The sequence below is a fragment of the Dama dama genome, chromosome 5 (genome assembly GCF_033118175.1).
Source record: "Dama dama isolate Ldn47 chromosome 5, ASM3311817v1, whole genome shotgun sequence".
In the NCBI taxonomy this organism is placed as follows: Eukaryota; Metazoa; Chordata; class Mammalia; order Artiodactyla; family Cervidae; genus Dama; species Dama dama.
The window spans coordinates 66,520,730-66,539,022 of NC_083685.1; the positions used below are offsets into that span (position 1 = coordinate 66,520,730).

The 18,293-nt window shown below is 41.1% G+C and overlaps 2 protein-coding genes across 2 annotated transcripts in view; both read right to left on the bottom strand.

Moving 5' to 3' along the window:
- The window catches only part of DCHS2 (dachsous cadherin-related 2), a 332,448-nt gene that overhangs the window by 80,237 nt on the left and 233,918 nt on the right, over positions 1 to 18,293 (bottom strand). The window lies entirely within an intron of this gene.
- Positions 460 to 1,932, bottom strand: LOC133057944 (asparagine synthetase domain-containing protein 1-like; the record flags this gene model as incomplete). The annotated part of the gene is given in 2 exon segments (XM_061145062.1): positions 460 to 1,847; positions 1,849 to 1,932. Coding segments are annotated over 2 exon segments (1,395 nt in total), but the record flags the coding sequence as incomplete, so codon positions are not given.

The window sequence follows — 18,293 nt, forward strand, 5'->3', positions numbered from 1 at the left end:
AATTTAGTTTGAGGATAATTGCTTGACAATGTCATGCTGGTTTCCACTGTACAACAATGTGAATGAGCAATCAATTCAGTTCACTTCAGTCACTCAGTCGTGTCCAACTCTTTGTGACCCCATGGACTGCAGCACTCCAGGCCTCCCTGTCCATCACCAACTCCCAGAGTTTACTCAAACTCATGTCCATTGAGTCAGTGATGCCATCCAGCCATCTCATCCTCTGTCATCCCCTTCTCCTCCTGCCTTCAATCTTTCCCAGCATCAGGGTCTTTTCCAATGAGTCAGTTCTTCACATCAGGTGGCCAAAGTATTGGAGTTTCAGCATCAGTCCTTCCAATGAATATTCGGGACTGACTTCCTTTAGGATGGACTGGTTGGATCTCCTTGCTGTCCAAGGGACTCTCAAGAGTCTTCTCCACCACCACAGTTCAAAAGCATCAGTTCTTTTTTTTTTTTTTAGGCAATAATAAAGCAGAGTATTTTATTTTTTAAAAAAACCACCATTCAGTAAATGTTCTTACACTATGAAACATCTAGTTTTCAACAGAAAGGTTTTCTAAGGAGATGATTTGGAGTCTTTCACATTTATCAGATGCCTTTTCATTATTCTTTTCCATTTTTGCAATTCTGGATCCAAATTGCATGGCCCGCTTTGGCAGAAGAGCAGAGGCTGTTAGACCAAGTTCCACTGCTGCAAGACGCAAAATTAGTTTTTCACCAATTCCACGGGGTAAAGTCAAGTTTGCCTTTTCCCAGACTGGTAGGGAATTTAGAAAGGAGACAACATTTTCATCCAGGAAAGGAAATCTTGCTTCTTTTCCATGATCACTGATAACTCTACCATCACGACCAAGATTTCTAGAAGAAATTCGACCCAGCTCCATTGCGATTTCCTCATTCAGTCCTTCCAGCCCATGTGTCAGGAAGCGGGCCCGATGACGAGAATAACCCGCAAGCTGCTCATCGGCACCAATTCCAGTGAGAACCACCTTTGCACGACTGTGATACGGCTGTGCTCCATCCTGGGTCACTAACCAGCCAGCTCCTCGGGAAGCAAACCAGACTGCACAGCCAATGCTATCATCCAGGACTGTATCCAAGGGCTGGATCAAGTGCGATATTCGAGTTCTTCTTAATCTTTGCAGTTCTTCTAGAGAAACATTAATTTCAACAAAATTCCAAATCCGCGATGGGCTGGCAGCGTGCAGTTCTTTCAGTCCCGCTCTTCCTGTGACTTGATCTGGTACACTGAACTGTTCCCCAGGGCTGGCAGCGGCGGCAGCAGCAGCGCTTCCGGAGAATTCCTCAGAGGGCATCTCACAATGATTTTTCTGTTTTCTCCCTTTTTTGTTAAAATTAACTGGTATGATCTTTTCTTTAGTCATGAAAGCCACATTGAGAAGATCAATTGGTTCATCTAAAGGAATATGATGGTCAGCAAGCGCTGCAATGACCATGGAATCTATCCCTCCAGAAAACAGAACTGCAACATTTGCTTTCCTATTATTAGTTTTCAAAACTTCGCCTGATGTCAGCTTTTCATCCCTAGGTAAACACAAGACACGTCTCTTGACTGCGATACTCAGGACATCAATGAACTGCTGAACTACTTCCTTCGTGTGTCGATCAGTAAGAAAGACCGGAAGGGTCTCTCTTGTCAGCGGACTCCTGGAAATGCTGCTGCAATGGGTCTCAAATGCAGCTTGTGGCAACGCCATATTTAAAGGGACAACAGGTTCTTTAAGATACAGTTTGGCTTCATTTGCTGCCACCAAGACAAATGTTGGCAAGGCTGCTGAAATCTCAGTCAGGCTATTAACACATTCTCTGATATCATCCCCCCCCAGAATTGTATTTCCAAGGATACAACTTCAAAACAACAGACTGGGAAATGGAAACAGACTTGAGATCAATTCTGAAAATTCCAGAAAAAGCATCAGTTCTTCAGTGCTCAACTTTCTTTATATTCCAACTTTCACATTCACACCGGAAAAACCATAGCTTTGACTAGACGGACTTTGTCGGCAAACTAATGTCTCTGCTTTTTAATATGCCATCTAGGTTGGTCATAGCTTTTCTTCCAAGCAGCATCTTTTAATTTCATGGCTGCAGTGATTTTCAAGCCCCCCAAAATAAAGTCTGTCACTATTTCCATTGTTTCCCCATCTATCTGCCATGAAGTGATGGGACTGGATGCCATGATCTTAGTTTTCTGAATGTTGAATTTTAAGCCAACTTTTTCACTCCCCTCTTTCACTTTCATCAAAAGGCTCTTTAGTTCTTCACTTTCTACCATAAGGATGGCATCATCTGCATATCTGAGGTTATTGATAGTTCTCCCGGCAATCTTGATTCCAGCTTGTGCTTCATCCAGTCCAGCATTTCTCATGATGTACCCTGCATGTAAGTTAAATAAGCAGAGTGACAATATTCAGCCTTGACATACTCCTTTTTCTATTTGGAAGCAGTCTGTTGTTCCATGTGCAGTTCTAAATGTTCCTTCTTGACCTGAATACAGATTTCTTAGGAGGCAGGTGAGGTCGTCTGGTATTCCCATCTCTTGAAGAATTTTCCACATTATGTTGTGATTCACACAGTCAAAGGCTTTGGTGTGGTCAATAAAGCAGAAGTAGATGTTTTTCTCAAACTCTCTTGCTCTTTTGATGATGCATCGGATGTTGGATGTTGGCAATTTGATGTCTGGTTCCTCTGCCTTTTCTAAATCCAGCTTAACATCTGGTAGTTCATGGTTCATGTTCTGCTGAAGCCTGTTTTGGAGAATTTTGAGCATCACTTTGCTGAAATGGCAACCCACTCCAGTACTCTTGCCTGGAGAATCCCAGGGATGGCGGAGCCTGGTGGGCTGCCGTCTATGGGGTTGCACAGAGTTGGACACAACTGAAGTGACTTAGCAGCAGCAGCAGCAGCAGCAAGATGAGTGCAACTGTGTAGTAGTTTGAGCATTCTTTGGCATTGTCTTTCCTTGGGATTGGAATAAAAACTGACCTTTTCCAGTCCTGTGACCAGTGCTGAGTTTTCCAAATTTTCTGGCATATTGAGTGCATCTCTTTCACAGCATCATTTTTTAGGATTTGAAATAGCTCAACTGGAATTTGATCACCTCCACTAACTTTGTTCATAATGATGCTTCCTAAGGCCCACTTGACTTCGCATTCCAGGATGTCTGGCTCTTGGTGAGTGATCACATCACATCATAGAGATATCCACATGATCACATCATGATTATCTGGGTCATGAAGATCTTTTTTGTATAGTTCTTGGTATATTCTTGCCACTTCTTAATATCTTCTGCTTCTGTTAGGTCCATACCATTTCTGTCCTTTATTGAGCCCATCTTTGCATGAAATGTTCCCTTGGTATCTCTAATTTTGTTGAAGCGATCTCTAGTCTTTCTCACTCTATTTTTTTCCTTTATTTCTTTCCATTGATCACTGAGGAAGGCTTTCTAACCTCTCCTTGCTATTCTTTGGAACTCAGCATTTAAATGGGTATATCTTTCCTTTTCTCAAAGGAGAAAAGCCTTTCACTTCTCTTCTTTTCACAGCTATTTGTAAGTCCTCCTCAGAGAGCTATTGTGCCTTTTTGCATTTCTTTTTCTTGGGGATGGTCTTGGTCACCTCCTCTTGTACAATGTCAAGAACCCCCGTCCATAGTTCTTCAGGTACTCTATAAGATCTGATCCCTTGAATCTATTTGTCACTTCCACTGTATAATTGTAAGGGATTTGATGTAGGTCATACCTGAATGGTCTAGTGGTTTTCCCTACTTTCTTCAATTTAAGTCTGAATTTGGCAATAAGGAGTTCATGATTTGAGCCACAGTCAGCTCCCAGTCTTGTTTTTGCTGACTGTATAGAGCTTCTCGATCTTTGGCTGCAAAGAATATAATCAATCTGATTTTGGTACTGACCATCTGGTGATGTCCATGTGTAGAGTCTTCTCTTGTGTTGTTGGAAGAGGGTGTTTGCCAGTGTGTTCTCTTGGCAGAACTCTATTAGCCTTTGCCCTGCTTCATTCTGTACTCCAAGGCCAAATTTGCCTGTTACTCCAAGTGTTTCTTGACTTCCTACTTTTGCATTCTGGTCCCCTATAATGAAAAGGGCACCTTTTTCAGGTGTTAGTTCTAGGTCTTGTAGGTCTTCATAGAACCCTTCAACTTCAGCATCTTCAGCATTACTGGTCAGGGCACAGACTTGGAATACTGTGATACTGAATGGTTTGCCTTGGAAACAAACAGAGATCATTCTGTTGTTTTTGAGATTGCATCCAAATACTGCATTTTGGATTCTTTTGTTGACTCTGATGGCTACCCCATTTCTTCTAAGGGATTCTTGCTCACAATAGTAAGTATAATGGTCATCTGAGTTAAATTCATCCATTCCAGTCCATTTTAGTTTGCTGATTTCTAAAATGTCAATGTTCCCTCTTGTCATCTCCTGTTTGACCACTTTTAATTTGCCTTGATTCATGGACCTAACAATCCAGGTTCCTATGCAGTATGGCTCTTTACAGCATTGGACTTTACTTCCATCACTTGTTTTTTTTTTTTTTTTTTTGCTTTGGCTCTGTTTCATCATTCTTTCTGCAGTTATTTCTCCACTGACCTCCCGTAGCATACTGGGCACTTACCCACCTGGGGAGTTCATCTTTCAGCGTCCTATCTTTTTGTCTTTTCATGCTGTTCATGGAGTTCTCAAGGCTAGAATACTGAAGTGGTTTGCCATTCCCTTCTCCAGTGGACCACATTCTCTCAGACCTCTCCAGCACGATCCATCCATCTTGGGTGGCCTTACATGGCATGGCTCATAGTTTCATTAAGTTAGACAAGACTGTGGTCCAGGTTATCAGATGGTTTAGTTTTCTGTGATTTTGGTTTTCAGTGTCTCTGCCCTCTGAAGGAGAAGGATAAGAGGCTTATGGAATCTTCCTGTTGGGAGAGACTGACTGAATCAGCCAAAGGAGAAATATATCCCCTCTCTCTTGAGCCTCCCTCCCTCCACCCACCCCAGCCATCTAAGTCATCACAGAGCACCACCCTGAGCTCCCTGCACTATGCAGCTGCCTCCTGCCAGCCATCTATTTTACACACAGTGGCGTGCACATGTTCAAGCTTCTCTCTCAGTCTGTTTCACCCTCTCCTTCCCCTACTGTGTCCACAGTCCGTCCTCTAAACTTATGTCTCTATTCATACCCTGCATGTAGGTTCATCAGCACCATTTTTTGATTGCATGTATATGCATTACTGTAGTAATACAATATTTGTTCTTCTCTAACTCACTTCACTGTGTAACAGGCTCTAGGTTCATCCACCTCACCTGATTCAAGTTCAGATTCGTTCCTTTTCACAGGTGAATGTATAATATATATACACACAGCTTTCCCAGGTGGTGCTAGTGATCCACTGGCCAAAGAAGTAGACACGGGTTCGATCCCTGGGTGGGGAAGACCACCTGGAGGAAGAAATGGCATGCCACTCCAGTATTCTTGCCAGGAGAATCCCATGGAGAGAGGAGCCTGGTGGGCTATGGTCCATGGGGTCAGAAAGAGTCTGAACAGCCACATATGTACCACAATTTCTTTATCCATGCATCTGCCGATGGACATCTAGGTTGCTTCTATTTCCTGACAACTGCAAAGTGTCTCTGCACTTTTAAGACTTGTCCTTATTCTTTGTTCAGCTCCTAGAATCTGAGAGCCAGCCAGAATCTAGAGCCTGCACATCCAGAAAGAAAGGTTGCACGATTTTTCTGTATGAGTGATTAACCTCAATTATGAATATTCAGCACATTTCCAATTAAGAAACAAGGAAAATCTTGAAAGTATGCTTCAATTAGATTATAAGAAACAACTTTTATGTTTTTAGTGGCACATAATGAGTACTATAATATACAATTTTAATGAGTCAATTTGATTGTCACAGCAGCTCTTCGGGAAGACAATATTGTTATCCTCAAAATAATCTGAAAACAGGGGTCAGGATTCTCCTGACAAACAGTAGATGCTAGTTAAAACCTAAAAGAAATGAAATCCTGATATTTCTAAGTGTTATGCTGTTTTTGACTTACATATAAATGAAAATTCTTTGTCAACTTTAAAGTGCTATAAATCACCAATGTCTAAATCTCTTTTCAGCTTTCAAAAACAAAACAAAATAGCCCTCTGATCTTCAGTATTCTTCAAGATATTGAAGCATTACTTCTGTCCCTTTATGGCCAAGCTTTGTGAAAAACCTCCACTTCACTTTACATTTCTCTATACTCTGTCTTCTAAAAATATTAAGTTCTAGCAACTTAGTGCTCTCCAAAGTTCTCAGTCCTCTCTGAAGCTGTTGAATTTTGTCTGGCTGCACATGATTCTTGTAAACAGCCTCTGGTTCACTTAAGAGGTCTCTGTTTCTGGTCTTTATTCTTGGCCACATCCTGAACAATTTCAACAAAGTTTCAAACATACTCCCCAGAACTTCCTTTCTGGACTCTCCCAGCACTTACTTGCTAATTGTATCATTCTCTTATTGCCTTATCCTTTACACTTGATGTACAGATGTATCTTTTCAGATATGTCTTTCTTTCTACCATGTTCTTACCTCCTAGCGCCAAGACAGCATCCTCAGACCATGTCAGATAACATTCTTCCCAATCCTACCATGGAAGGCTCTATGAACACTGTAGCCTCACTCCCAGAGTGTGGCACCCCACCCCTCACCCAACTCACTTCTGCTTTGGGTATACATCTCTGACTGAGCTAACCTCCACTTTTCAGTCCTTATCTTCCCTCAGCTGTAAATTAGATAACGTTGACCACCCCCTGCTTCTTTAATGCATCACTTTCCTGTTTCTCTAACACCACCCTCCAAGCAGTGCCCTGGAAATCCATCTCAATATCTTTTGTGGATATATTACATGTCCAACTCCTGTAAAATGCCAGCATTACTTTGGATTTCCTCTCAGCCCACTATCTACCCCCACCGTTGACTTGCACACATAATAAATGGGAGTTTCTGCTGATTCACAATGTCTGGTCTACCTTTAAAGATGAGGGGGAAGGTAGATGTCCGGGCATCATTAATTTTTAAAAGCTTCCCAGGTAACCCTATGTGCAGCCAGGACTGACAACCTTGGCTCTAAATAGTTAGCAAGTCCCAGCGAAGCTGTCTTAAGAAACACTGGGGACCACATTCCCTCTTATCTTCCCCTGTTACTTGTGTGTTAGTTGCTCAGTCATGCCCAACTCTTTGCAACCCCATGGACTATAGCTTACCAAGCTCCTCTGTCCATGAAATTCTCCAGGCAAGAATACTGGAGTGGGTTGCCATTCCCTTCTCCAGGGAATCTTCCTGACCCGGGCATTGAACCCAGGTCTCCTGCACTTCAGGCAGACTTTTCACTGTCTGAGCCCCCAGGGAAGAACAGGCTTCCTGACCACTGCAGTTCACTTGGGCCCTGGACGTTTACCACGTGGATGACCACAGTATCCTCCTAGCTCATCTCCCTTTCTCAAACCACTCTTCTTCACAAGCCCTTCAAAGTCAGCTTTCTACAATATGGGAGCTTGTTCTGTTACTCCTTTGACAACTGAGAGGCCATCAGTCTCTCTCCGGTCCAGCTCATCACTGGAAAGCTCACGAGCGCCTCTGTCCAGGTCCTGAACACTGGGTGCCGCACAGAAGGTAAGCTTACCGCAAGCTCATGAGTCCATGAGCCTCTATGCCGGCCACTTACCCTGCCCAAAACTAAGTGTCTTCCTCGTCTTTTTTTTTCTTTTTTGGCTGGTTTTATTCTCACTCAGGCATAAACTTTTTGTCTTTTTAGAAGTATAGCAGTTAAATGATGAAATTATTTCAACAAATATTTGCTCCCTACTAGGAGCAAGCTCTTTCCTGGTTCTGCCTTCCATAAAAGGGAAGCTTCTCCAAAGTACTCCTGGCTACATTTTCATCTCTGTGATAACTGTTAGTAACAATGAAAGTAAAATGTTTTATAGATTATGAAGTGCTTATTTGATCATCAAAACTGTCTTGTAAGAGGAGAGATGAAAGGGATGTTCAAGGGTCTTTACAAGGCTGACCATTTGTTTCCCATACCTTTAAAAAATGAGTATGGAGTGCATACATTGTGTACACAGTCACCATTTACTTGGCATCCTCGAGAATAGAGATGAGTACTCTTTAAGGATTTAAAGCAAATGAAGCAGAGTTAGTTTTACACAGCACAACTTTGATGTGCAAAGAAAAAAACCATTTCTGTACTTTCTCATGATGGGTGTAAAATTCCTTAGGAGCACCATGACTGACAGGCTATTCACGTCTTCTCAGGCTTGGAGCAGCGCCGTCAGGTAAGGTAGAGGCTCTAAACTTGTGCCCAGTCTTTGAGGCTTCCTCCTTCACTGCTGCTCTGAAGATGTCACCAGCTGGAGGAGACTTGCAGTGAGGAGGTGGGGCCCGTGTGTGCTGTCCACTGGCTCTTAGAATTTGTCTCCAGGCAATGAATCTGGTCTTCCATGTCAACATGTTCAGGCTCAGAACAACACCCTGCTGGCCTGGCCCCACTGAAGCTGCTTTTGATGCTGCAGTTTTCTGGTGCCTGGCATGCTGTGTAACCCTGGGTTTTGGCTATCTACCCACAGACTTGGGGAGGGGCTCATCTCATCACTGGCAGCCATGGTCCTCATGACAAGCCTGTTGGCCTATACTTTGCATTAATCTGCGTCTGGGAATGTTGGGACTATGGGAAGTCTTTGGGGCCTTGCAAGAGGCAAACAAGAATGGAACATTTGCTTGTGCCTTCTCTTGACCTACATGTGTTACCCACTTGAATCTGCTTCCACTCACCTGTGTTAGGCAAAAGCTATCCCAGGAAGCATTATCCTCCCAGAGTTCCAAAGTGTCCTCTGCTTTTAGCTTTTCCTTTAGGCTGTCTCACTGGCCCTCCCAAGGTTGAAAGCTTTGAGGAAGAGGGTCAGGATGCTCACAGCTAACCACTTGTTTCCTACATCTTTTCTTCTAGACCTTGCTGCACTCTCCAACAGCATGAAGGAATGGGCTTTCTTTTCTTTTCATGTGGCAGATTTCCTCAGGAGAAATCTCTGTTTATAGTAAGGACTACCTATTTTGCTTGTCAGAGTCAGAATATTCTTTGTTTGCATTTCTGCTGTAACTATCCTAATGAGTCCAAAATAAGTGAATGCCTCTCACAGAATAGGTGGAAAGTCTTATCCACAGATAGGCAATATAGCAAAGAGTAGAAATATAGTAAAAAAGAAAAATATTAACTCTCAGGAAAAGAACAAAGTTGGATGAATAGGACTACTTGACTTCAAGACTATAAAGCTACAGTAATCAAGATGAAAGGATAAGACAAATAGATCAATGGAACAGAATACAGAGCCTCAAAAATAGACATGTAAATACAGTCAACTGATCTTTGGCATAAGAGCAAAGGCAATACAATGGATAGCCTTTTCAACAAATGGTGGAGGGATGCTGGGCTTCCACATGCAAAAAAAAAAAAAGAATCTGTGCAAGGACCTTACATCTTATAAAAAATTAAGTCAACATGGGTCATGGACCTGAATTCAAAATGCTAAAACACTAAACTCCTAGAGGCTGGAGAAAATTTAGTTGACTCTGGGTTTGGTGATTACTTTTTAGATATAACATCCCGGAAAGATGGAATTAAAATGCTGGCCTTTATTAAAATTAAATTTTTCTACTCAGCAAAAGATACTGCCAAGAGAAAGACAAGACATAGACTGGGAGAATATTTTTGCAAAAGACATATCTGATAAAGGCCTATTATCCAGAATATACAAAGAACTCAACAATAACAAACAACCAGCTTAAAAATCAACAAAAGACCTCCAAAAACACTCACAAAAGAAGATATACAGGTGGAAAGTAAGCATACAAAAATATTCACATCACATTTCATCATGGAAATGCAAACTAAAATGACATACAACCATGTATCTATTAGAATGGCTAAAACTTGGAACACTGACAACATCATACGCTGGCAAGGATATGGAGCAACAGGAATTCTCATTCACTGATTGCTGGTGGAAGAGCAAAATGGTACAACTGCTTTGGAAGACAGTTTGGCACTTCCTGACAAAACTAAATATAGTCTTACCATAATATCCAGGAATCATACTCCTTGAAATTCACCCAAAGGAGTTGGAAATTTCTGTCTACACAAAAGCTGTATGCTAGTTATTATAGAAATTTATTCATAACTGCCAAAACTTCAAAACAACCAAGATGTCCTTCAGTAGATGGGTATAGAAACTGCAATATCTAGACAATGGAATAGGAATTGAATAGTAATTCAATGCTGAAAAGAAATGAGCTCTCAAGCAACCAGTAGACATGGAGGAACATTATATGCATATCACTAAGTAAAAGAAGCTAATCTGAAAAGGCTACATACTATATGATTCCAACTATATATGACATATTGTAAAAGGCAAAACTATAGAGACAGTAACAAGCTCAGTGGTTGCCTGGGTTTGGGCAGGGAGTATGGGGAAAAGGATGGATAGGAAAAGTATGGTTTTTTAGGCAGAGAATCTACTCTGTATGATATAATAATGGTGTATACATGTTACTGTACATTTATCTAAACTCATCTGTCCTTTTATACAGTTCATGAGGTTCTCATGGCAAGTATACTGGGATGGTTTGCCATTGCCTCCTCCAGAGCTGGCTTAAAACTAAATATTAAAAAAAACCAAACCTAAGATCATGGCATCCAGCCCCATTACTTCATGGCAAATAGAGGGGGAAAAGGTGGAAGTAGTGACAGATTTCCTCTTCTTAGGCTCTAAAATCACTGCAGCTGGGACTGCAGCCATGAAATCAGAAGCCATTTGTTTCTTAGCAGGTCTATGACAAACCTAGACATCGGTTTAACACATTTAGACAAAAATGTGTTAAAAAGCACATACTACTCTGCCGACAAAAGTCAATATAATCAAGGCAATGGTCTTCCCAGTGGTCACGTATGGTAGTGACAGCTGTACTATAAAGAAGGTGGAGCACCGAAGAATTGATGCCTTTGAACTGTGGATCTGGAGAAGACTCCTGAGAGTCCCTTGGATAGCAAGTCAAGGACAAAACAGTCAATGTTAAGGGAAATCAACCCTGAATGTTCATTGGAAGGACTGATGCTGAAGCTGAAACTCCAGAATCTTGGTCATCTGATGTGAACAGATGACTTATTGGAAAAGTCCCTGATTCTGGGAAAGATTAAGGGCAGAAGGAGAAGAAAGCATCAAAGGATGAGATGGCTGGATGGCATCACCGATGCAACGGACGTGAACTTGGGCAAACTCTGGGAGATGCAAAGGGACAGGGAGGCCTGGCTGCAGTCCATGGGGTTGCAGACAGTAGGACATGACTGGGCAACTGAACAACATTTACACCTATAGAATGCACAACACCAAGGGTGAACCCTAAAGAAAACTGGAAACTTTGGGAGATTATGATGAATCAATGTAGGTTCACAGATTTTAGCAAATGTATCACTCTGGAGTGGAGAAGTAAATGGCAGCCCACTCCAGTATTCTTGCCTGGGAGATTCAATGAACAGAGGTGCCTGGAGGGCCACCGTCTATGATGTCACAAGAGTCAGACTAACCACCACCACCATCACTCTGGGAAGGATGCTGATAATGAGGAAGGGAATGAATGAGTCATTGGGGCAAAGCATACATGGGAAACCTCTGTGCTTTCCCCTCAATTTTGCTGTGTACTTAAATATTTGTTAAAAAGTAGCTGTTAAAAATATTAACTCTGTTACATCTCTAAACAAAATATAATAGTTAAGAAGAGAGCTAAACAAAATCACCTGAAGGAACAGAATCACTCCTAGGGCAGAAGGCTTGATGGAGGTGTTAAGACACAAAAAGAAGGGATGTGTGATCAAAAGGAAGTCAATGAGCAATGCAAGCCCAGATAGTCATGAAAGCCTCATAAAATTCTACTTGGCAATGCTGTGAGTTCTTTCTTAAGAAAGGGTAACACAGGCTGATGACATTCAACGTGTGAATTATATCCTACTTGAACTATATAAGATTAACAAGCAACCTTCTGAGTATAATTTGGTTTCCTGTGTCCTTTTTCCCAGAGAGAGCTGGTCATTATGAAATGACTACTGTAATCCACAGGGCAATTATAATTTTTCTATAAGTAAAAATAACTGTAAAAGTGAAAGTATTAGTCACTTTGTTGTATCTGACTCTTTGCAACCTCGTGGACTATAGCTTGCCAGGCTCCTCTGTCTATGGAATTCTCCAGGCAAGAATATTGGAGTGGGTAGCCATTTCCTTCTCCAGGGATCTTTCTGATCCAGGGATCGAACTTGGGTCTCTTGCATTGCAGGCAGATTCTTTGCCATCTGAGCCAACAGGGTCTAGGAGAATTGTACTCTGGTTTATATCTCAGTCCCCTTTCTAACGGTGAGTGACCACCAACCTCAAGGGAAGAACTCCTTGGTTTGCTAAGATTAGGCCTTGAGCCTATATAGCTGAGGCTCAGATGTGGGACTGGGGTTAATTCACAAAATGAAAACTGCCTTGTGAGAAGTTCACCTTCTTTTGAAAGGACTTTCTCCTCCTCTCTCCTCTGGAGCCACCTCAGAGTCATAAGTAAGGTGATGGAATTCAACACTGTTAGCCAATTGTAACTTAGAGGGCACTCATTCCAATAAATTCCATTCCAAATAGGAGACCAGCTTTAAAGAGCGAAGAGAAATGAGAGAGATTGTTTGCTTCCTTCTTTTCATTATCATAAAGTGTTATATATTGGACCCTGTTCCAAAGTTGTGGATGACATAGAGACATCACTTCCAAAATTATGGGAACTCTGACACCTTGTAAAATATAGTTATTATCTGGTTTGGAGACAAGTAAAACAGAAAGGACTCGTAGGGTTTTAAAAACTGCAAATATTTCATTGCTGTTAAATAATTGCTAAGTAACTTTCAGGAAGCATTTAACAGGAGGCTTCCTGTGTGCTGTTTTGGATCTGTCAGGAATCCTCTATTCCTTATTAATTCCTGAATATTCAGGAATTAAGACGAGAGGCAAGCCTCTCCTGGGGCTGAAGAATCCAGGCATCTCCTTTGTTAGTTTTTCAATACGGTGATAAGTACCCTCTTCCTTCTTATGAACCATACGGTAAAAGTGACTGTTTCACAACTCTCTCTCTCTCTTTAATATGGATCGCCTTATGTTTTGTAAGTCTGGAATTTTAATCTTTGTCTTTGCTGAGAATAACTACCTTGTAAGACAGTACATATGCCCACACCGTGTTGATTAAAACACCTTTGCTCCACCAGAGCTTGGGTCCCCGTGTCTTTCTCTCTTTCTCTCTCTCTCTCTATTTCTGGCTGATTCCCTGGAGTGTGAAAGCCAGCTGCGTAACCAGGGGAATATCAGCCTCTTTCCTTCTTTCACTTTCTCATCGTCGACTCCGGACCACCACGTTCCAGTCCAATAAAGGACCAACAAGTAACTATTAGCTGCTCTGGTGAGAATTTATGCTCAGTCAACTTTATGGAATTCAATTAAGGATTTGGGGCAGAAAGAAGACAACAGTAACAATGAAAACTGCGACTAGTAGACTCTCATGACCTCGCTTGATCCTTATGGTTTCCCTGTGAATCAGTTGTTTCCATCTCCACTTTCTGGAAGGAGTAGGAAAGTTGTCCAACCTGGGCAGGAGAGCAATAGAGATACCCTCAGCTACACTAACTCCTATGCTATTTCCATACTCCACATACATGTGCCCAACCTGATCTACCGTAGGAGCCAGGATTCTGGATCAATTGCAAAGGGCCAGAAGATGGGTTTTCCTCCAAAGTATCAAGATCTAATTTATTTAGTAGACAATGTTAAATGTATTTTAATACTTAGAATGCCCCCAGACATCATTATGTTAATTTTATCTCAAGTTTTTCAATGTCTGACTAGTCATTTTTAATCAAGGTATCAATGCAATTCATAATTTCAATTTTTCCTCTCATAGTAATTATTTAAAAACGCATGAAACTGTAGAAAGTCCACATTGGGGAATAGCTGCTGATTAACCCTTACTGGTATAACCAAGGCTTTGGAAGTGAAAGAGAAGAAATAAAAGCTGAAGGAGCATGAAAATGGTTCAAAGGATTAGAATATCATGGACAACTAAGCAGTTTATCTTCCACTTCAGAAAAATTCAGAATGGTTATATTTCTGCTCATGCAGGTAGAAAAGGAAGACCAAGTGGTAAGAGAAAGGGTGGGGCATCACTTGAGCTTCAGCTTTTCTTGCCACCTTGCAGTACGTCTAACCTCTCTCTTACAGGCAACTGGCACCTTCTGTGATGACTCTTTCTATGAAAAAGTGAATATTTCATGACATAAAAAGATTTTATCTACCAAAGGGCTGCGTCTAAAATGCTATAAGCTATAAAAATTATTTATATATATAATTAAACTATATTCTTTTTTAAACAACTCAAGTGTTAAGTTTAATGCTGTCAATAGAAAGATACAATATTAATTGAAATTCAAACTTGTGGGCTTTCCAAGAAAGAAATGTTAAATAAATATAAAATAGAGTTGTTTTAATTTTTATTTTCTTAAAAAGAATCTAAATGTTAAAAACAGTTTAAAATGATTAAAACTTAGGATAGTACAAAAAATAATTAACTCAGATGTCAAGTGTTCCTACTGACAGGCCATTTAAACCACAGAAAATGTAAACTTCCAATAGGCAGCTTCCAATATTTTTCATCTGAAAATAAAGATCAAAATTGCAGGCATATTGGAGAGGGAAGCAAAGCTGGAAGTTACAAAATGCTATGAAATAATTTATGTCAAGGCTGTTTAAACACTAATCAATGGATTTACAATGTTTTAAAACCATTGGAAGAAGGCAATGAGGATACACAGAAGAACTATACAAAAAAGATCTTCATGACCTAGATAACCATGTGGTGTGATCACTCACCTAGAGCCAGACATCCTGGAATGTGAAGTCAAGTGGGCCTTAGGAAGCATCACTACAAATACAGCTAGTGGGGGTGATGGAATTCCAGTTGAGCTATCTCACATCCTAAAAGATGATGCTGGGAAAGTGCTGCACTCAATATGCCAGCAAATTTGGAAAACTCAACAGTGGCCACAAGACTAGAAAAGGTCAGTTTTCATTCCATTCTTAAGAATGTTCAAACTACTGCACAACTGCACTCATCACACACGCTAGCAAAGTAATGCTCAAAATTCTCCAAGCCACGCTTCAACAGTATGTGAATCCTGAACTTCCAGAGGTTCAAGGTGGATTTAGAAAAGGCAAGGGAAACACAGATCAAATTGCCAACATCCATTGGATCATCAAAAAAGGAAGAGAGTTCCATAAAAACATGTATTTCTGCCTTAGTGACTATGACAAAGTCTTTGTGTGGATCACAAAAAACTGTGGGAAATTCTTAAAGAGATGGGAATACCAGACCACCTTCCCTGCTTCCTGAGAAATCTGTATGCAGGTCAAGAAGCAACAGTTAGAACAGGGCATGGAACAATGGACTGGTTCCAAATTGGGAAAGCAGTACGTTAAGGCTGTATACTGTCACCCTGCTTATTTAACTTATATGCAGAGTACATCATGAGAAATGCCAGGCTGGATGAAGCACAAGCTGGAATCAAGATTGCTGGGAGAAATATCAATAACCTCAAATACGTAGATGATACCACCCTTACGGCAGAAAGTGAAGAAGAACTAAAGGGCCTCTTGAAGAAAGTGAAAGAAGAGAGTGAAAAAGTTGGCTTAAAATTCAATATTCAATAAACGAAGATCATGGCATCTATCACTTGAAGTCTTATGATTTCAAGGCAAATAGATGAGGAAACAATGGAAATAGTGAGAGACTTTATTTTCTTGGGCTCCAAAATCACTTCAGATTATTATTGCAGCCATGAAACGAAAAGACACTTGCTCCTTGGAAGAAAAGCTACGACCAACGTAGACAGCATATTAAAAAGCAGAGACATTACTTTGCCAACAAAGGTCCATCTAGTCAAAGCTACGGTTTTTCCAGTAGTCATGTATAGATGTGAGAGTTAGACTATAAAGAAAGCTGAGCACTGAAGAATTTATGCTTTTGAACTGTGGTGTTGGAAAAGGCTCTTGAGAGTCCCTTGGACTGCAAGGAGATCAAACTTGTCCACCCTAAAGGAAATCAGTTCTGAATATTCTTTGGAAGGACTGATGTTGAAGCTGAAACTCCAATACTTTGGCCACCTGATGTGAGGAACTGACTCATTGGAAAAGACCTTGATGCTGGGAAAGATTGAAGGCAGGAGGAGAAGTGGATGACAGAGGATGAGATGGTTGGATGGCATCACTGACTCAATGGACATGAGTTTGAGCAAGCTCCAGGAGTTGGTGATGGACAGGGAAGCCTGGCGTGCTGCAGTCCATGAAGCCTCAAAGGGTCAGACACAACTGAGTGACAGAAATGAAATGAATGAACCCATTGGAATCAAACTTTTAAAAATCACCTTTTGGTGCCCTTGATATTATCTGGCAGAATTCACGCTTCAGGCAAAGCTTTGGCCAGATGAAATGTTAATCAATGTTTTATGCACCTCGTCAGTGTTGTCCACTGGGGCCTAGGAAATCCTGCTGACACGAGCGTAGGTTAGTTGCATTGAATCAGATTCAACAGCCTTCTTAACCATCATGCTTTCCTTTCTAGTTCTTCTTCCTGTCATACAGCTTTTAGGCTACTCCCCCTATAAGCTCCATGGCCTTCACACATGTCATAGCTACTCTTCAGAACAAGATCTCAACCTATTGTTTTAGATGTTTTGTAATGCATGCCAGCCTGGATATTTATGGATAACATATGCTTACTGCCAGAATATTTCTAACCTTGTCTATGTGTTAGATTGATAAACAAATTTTTTTTTCTTTTATTTTTATTAGTTGGAGGCTAATTACTTCACAACATTGCAGTGGGTTTTGTCATACATTGACATGAATCAGCCATGGAGTTACATGTATTCCCCATCCCGATCCCCCCTCCCACCTCCCTCTCCACCCGATTCCTCTGGGTCTTCCCAGTGCACCAGGCCCAAGCACTTGTCTCATGCATCCCACCTGGGCTGGTGATCTGTTTCACTTTAGATAATATACATGCTATTCTTTCAAAACAGCCCACCCTCACCTTCTCCCACAGAGTCCAAAAGTCTGTTCTGTACATCTGTGTCTCTTTTTCTGTTTTGCATATAGGGTTATAGATTGATAAACAAAATTTTTAAACTGTTAAGCTCTATTTAAAAGGTAGCAGTCAAATTTAATTCAATAATTCTAAATGCAAGAAGATTAAGAAGGATGACTTTGATCAGAGGTCAAAGAAAACACAATGATGCAACAGCAGAATAAAGTCTTCCCACCCATGTATTCTAGTTTCCTTGGTGGCTCAGTTGGTAAAGAGTCTGCCTGCAATGCTGGAGACATGGGTTTGACCCATGGGTTGGGAAGATGCCCTGGAGAAGGAAATGGCAACCCACTCCAATATTCTTGCCTGAGAAATCTCATGGGCAGAGGAGTCTGGTGGGCTACAGTCCATGGGGGTCACAAGAGTCAGACACGACTTAGTGACTAAACCACCACCACCACCACCACCACCACCACCACCACCCATGTGTTCATCAGCTTTTCTGCCTGAATCAGCAGCAGGGGGCCCAGCTTCAGAGGTCAGAAAGTAATTTAGTCTTCCACCCTAATTTTTTTTTTTAATCTCAGACCAGGTTACTGTTAACTAAACTGATTAATTCCAAATGTTATGGTTGGGGGTAGATGGAAGATTGAGCAATGAGAAACCAACCAAAATAAGGGTAGTTTCCTCCCGTAACGGCTGCCTCCTATCAGCAGAGTGAATCTTGGACAAAGAAATGAATGGCACGTTAAAAAATGAAAACAGGTATAACAGTTTTCCTTCTATCCATGGCAGTTTTCATTAGTGTTATTATTAAATCATTTCTTAATTCAACCATAAACATTATTAAACTTCCTAATCCATAACTTAATTTCATATTGGGCTTTTCTTGGGATGCCTTAGATATGGGCTTTTTTGGGGGGTTAATCCTACAAAGAAATTGATTCTGGGTGACTTGAGAAATGATATCTTCATAGGAAATGGACACATTACTTAATTTTTAGGAGTTTCACTTACTAATGTGAACAAGTGTGATAATGACGGTTGACTTAGTCTATACCAATTCTTTT